This window comes from Ranitomeya variabilis, chromosome 6 (genome assembly GCF_051348905.1).
Source record: "Ranitomeya variabilis isolate aRanVar5 chromosome 6, aRanVar5.hap1, whole genome shotgun sequence".
NCBI lineage: Eukaryota > Metazoa > Chordata > Amphibia > Anura > Dendrobatidae > Ranitomeya > Ranitomeya variabilis.
Window position 1 is genome coordinate 476871871 of NC_135237.1, and position 3246 is coordinate 476875116.

Here is a 3246-nt window from a genome sequence, read left to right on the forward strand (position 1 = left end):
CCCCTCCCAAACTGAACCCCTAGCTATGCTTCTGATGTGAACATTGTATTTTTTTTTGCAACTATCACAATATGCAAATGATACTAGATCTGCTCTGTAGTTTCCCCAATGATTCAATATTAACCCTTGCTACACTATAATAATAATCTGCATTTCTAAAATGGAAACAAAATGTAAAAATACAAGATATTCACAGTAATATAATCACACAGCATCTAGAAAAATATATTATAAATTTATTATCTGTTTTATAACACTGCTTGCAAGCACTGATGCATCATATATCACAAAGTATGTATGTATATGGCCTTCCTTCATTTCATATTTAGAGTGCATTCAGGACAGCGAATCCACTTTAGCTGAAATAAAATAAAACTCATACCTAAGTACACTTGTAGTAGAAGACTAGAAATGGCAGTCACAATAAACATTGTCCTTCATATCAGTCATTGCTATTCTTTTGGTATTCTTTTTCATAAAGTTTGTAGAAGAGATATCGGAGAGAATGTCTTCTAAGCTGTGGCCCCACAAAGCCTGGAGGATACATTAACTTCTTCGGGATCACATTCCAGTCTTCCCGAAATCACGAATGGCCATGTCTGTAAGGAAGGATGTGACATTATCACAGGCAGTTGGCAGTAATGTATAATTCACACATTTATTATTATGTCTCCCTATATAGTCAATATCTATTTTTCTTTCTTAGTCTTCATACAGAACTTTCAAAATAAAAGAGAAAAAAAATGAAAACAATGTCTATCTACCCAACAAGCTACGGATTTATCTACATAGATCATAATGCTTACTTCATTTTTAATATATATAATATATATATAATTATATATATGTATCATAAACACACACATATATATATATATATATATACACACAACATAAGAGAATACTATATAGAAATATACACACAGAGATATTACACCCTCATCACATTTGTTCAGCCCTCCATGTGCTAAAGTCAGAACAGATCCTATAGTTTTCTACAGGAAGAATTTTGTTTCTGGAGACATTTGTTGTGTCACCGATGTTGTCTCCTTGCGTTACATGCAGCATTTTTGCAGTATATACCTATAGATACAAACGTGCACAACTAGGTCATGTGGTGTGAATGGCTCAGGCATTATACAACTGCTGGGACACAACTAATAGATGTGAACCTACCCTAATATACAAAAATTCAGAAAACAAATACCCTGGCCCCTGAGTAGACATTATCGGAATTTAAATGTACCATATTATCTATCAGTTTAGTTATAAAGTTGCTCTTTTTTAAATATGTAAAACTAATACAGTATAGAAATATACATAGAAAGAGAATTCTGACAAAATGCAATGTACATGCACCAAGTTATCTTTTAGTTAAAAAATGAGTGCGATTATACAGTTACATTAATGTCATATATGTATCAGACATGCAATTACTATAGATATTGTCCTAAGAGCAATACTTCAATTTCTAACAATGATAAGTGTTATCTTTATGTTGTATAGATATATGCATGGTAGTTGGTATGTGTGATATTTCTAAGTATCTCTCTCTCTCTGTGTATGAGCAAATATATATATATATATATATATATATATATATATATATATATATATATATATATATATAGTATGCACACAATCAATACATAAAACACCTAGAACTATATATATATATATATATATATATATATCTGTAGATATAGATATATATAGATATATATAGCTACTGCTCCAGATGTACCATGCATATATCAATATATACAGTATAGAACTTATTATTGTTAGAAATTGGAGCAATATATAAATATATATTTATATATATTTGGAAGAGACAGAGAGACAGATATACATACATACAAGGCATAGTAAAATCCTTTAACTTCAGTTTAGTACATACCCTAACTAGTGTTAGGAGCAAACAGCACAAGCACTAATAGTTTTTTTTGCATCACATTCGTATCATAATGCACAGGAACACTCAGCAATGTCCATTACCATGATGCAGCCCTTGAAGCCGACTGGTGCTGGCTGTATGGGAGCTTCATTCTTACCAGGTTGACAGGATGCACATAGCTATTGTCATATCTGTCGTCCTGCAGCAGCTGCCTGAGATGGGCAATGTAGCTGGAGGCCAGTCTCAAGGTGTCCAGCTTGGAGAGCTTGGTGTCTGGGGGTACCCAGGGCAGGCTGGTCTTGAGCCTGGAGAAGGCTTTACTTAGCACTCTCATGCGGGCTCTCTCCCTGGCATTGGCTGCATTTCTTTGGGATTGTTTGCATTCCTTGGATGGTCTTGAAGTTTGCTTCTTGTCTGGACTCTGTTGCCTCCTGCATTCCCTCTTCTTCTTGCCAGTGGAGGTCTCAGCAATGCCATCTTCTGAGTTGTCAGTGGAGTGGTCCAGCAGCAGGTCACTGCATCCTGCCCCTCTTTTAGATTTTCGATACTGAAGCTCTAGCACTCTCAACTCCAGCAGATCCTCAGTGTCACTCACAGAGCCTGTGGACATGTCTTGTACTGACCTTCTGTGATCCAGCAGACCACAATCAGTATTAGTATGGTCACCTACACATAGTTCTAGAGGGAGCACTGCTTGGTTTTACTTATTACTGGATGAGACAGTTCAGCAATGCCTCTATATAGCAGAGGGAGTGGGTCAGTAGGGGGTGGCAATAACAAGGAGGTGGTGGGCTTAGTTTATTAACCCTTACAGCTGCAGGATCTGCAGCTGAACACTGGTATTAGTTACATCGTAAAGCACATTAGTTCCCATTTCAATTTGCAGGTGTCTCATTTTTCTTGTGTTCTGTACTTTGCTTGTTCCAAGGAGATGACATCAGTGCAGAACTTATCTGGGAAGGGTTGGTCAATTTGAGTATTTGTGGAGATTAATGTCTCCAGTCAGGGGTTCATTATGTTATGTCCTGATTTTTTTTATGCTCTATAAATAGAGAGAACTAATAAAACAAAAATAACAAATTCTTCATAAAAAAGAGTTTTTTCTATTTATTTTAGCATGTCTGACAATTTATTCACAATAGTGTAAAGAGTGAGTCGGATTATATTAAATTCTCAGCCTATGTTATAAAGGGTTGTTACCATAGGGGGTTCATTCCCTTGTATAATATTTACAAGATATTGTTTGCAGGGATTCTTAATAACACAAGAGATGAATCTGAAGTACATATCAACATTAAGGGGCTGATCATAGATGTTTGATTTGTCACGAATTTTGAAGCAGAGTCCGG

General features: G+C 35.5%; 1 protein-coding gene across 2 annotated transcripts; it reads right to left on the reverse strand.

Annotated features, from left to right (window-relative positions):
* Positions 1–216: 216 nt before the first annotated feature.
* MSC (musculin) lies at positions 217–2591 on the reverse strand. Of its 2 annotated transcripts, none has more exons than XR_013216653.1 (2): positions 1999–2186; positions 217–599 (listed from the first exon to the last, which is right to left on the reverse strand). XR_013216653.1 is itself a non-coding variant. In XM_077267860.1 (2 exons), the coding sequence occupies exons 1-2, from the start codon at positions 2505–2507 to the stop codon at positions 513–515; spliced, it is 540 nt and encodes a 179-aa protein (XP_077123975.1). In that variant the 5' UTR covers positions 2508–2591; the 3' UTR covers positions 217–512. The 2 variants fall into 2 exon arrangements, 1 of the variants encoding a protein (XP_077123975.1); XM_077267860.1 differs by having other exon boundaries at positions 2055–2591.
* Positions 2592–3246: the final 655 nt, after the last annotated feature.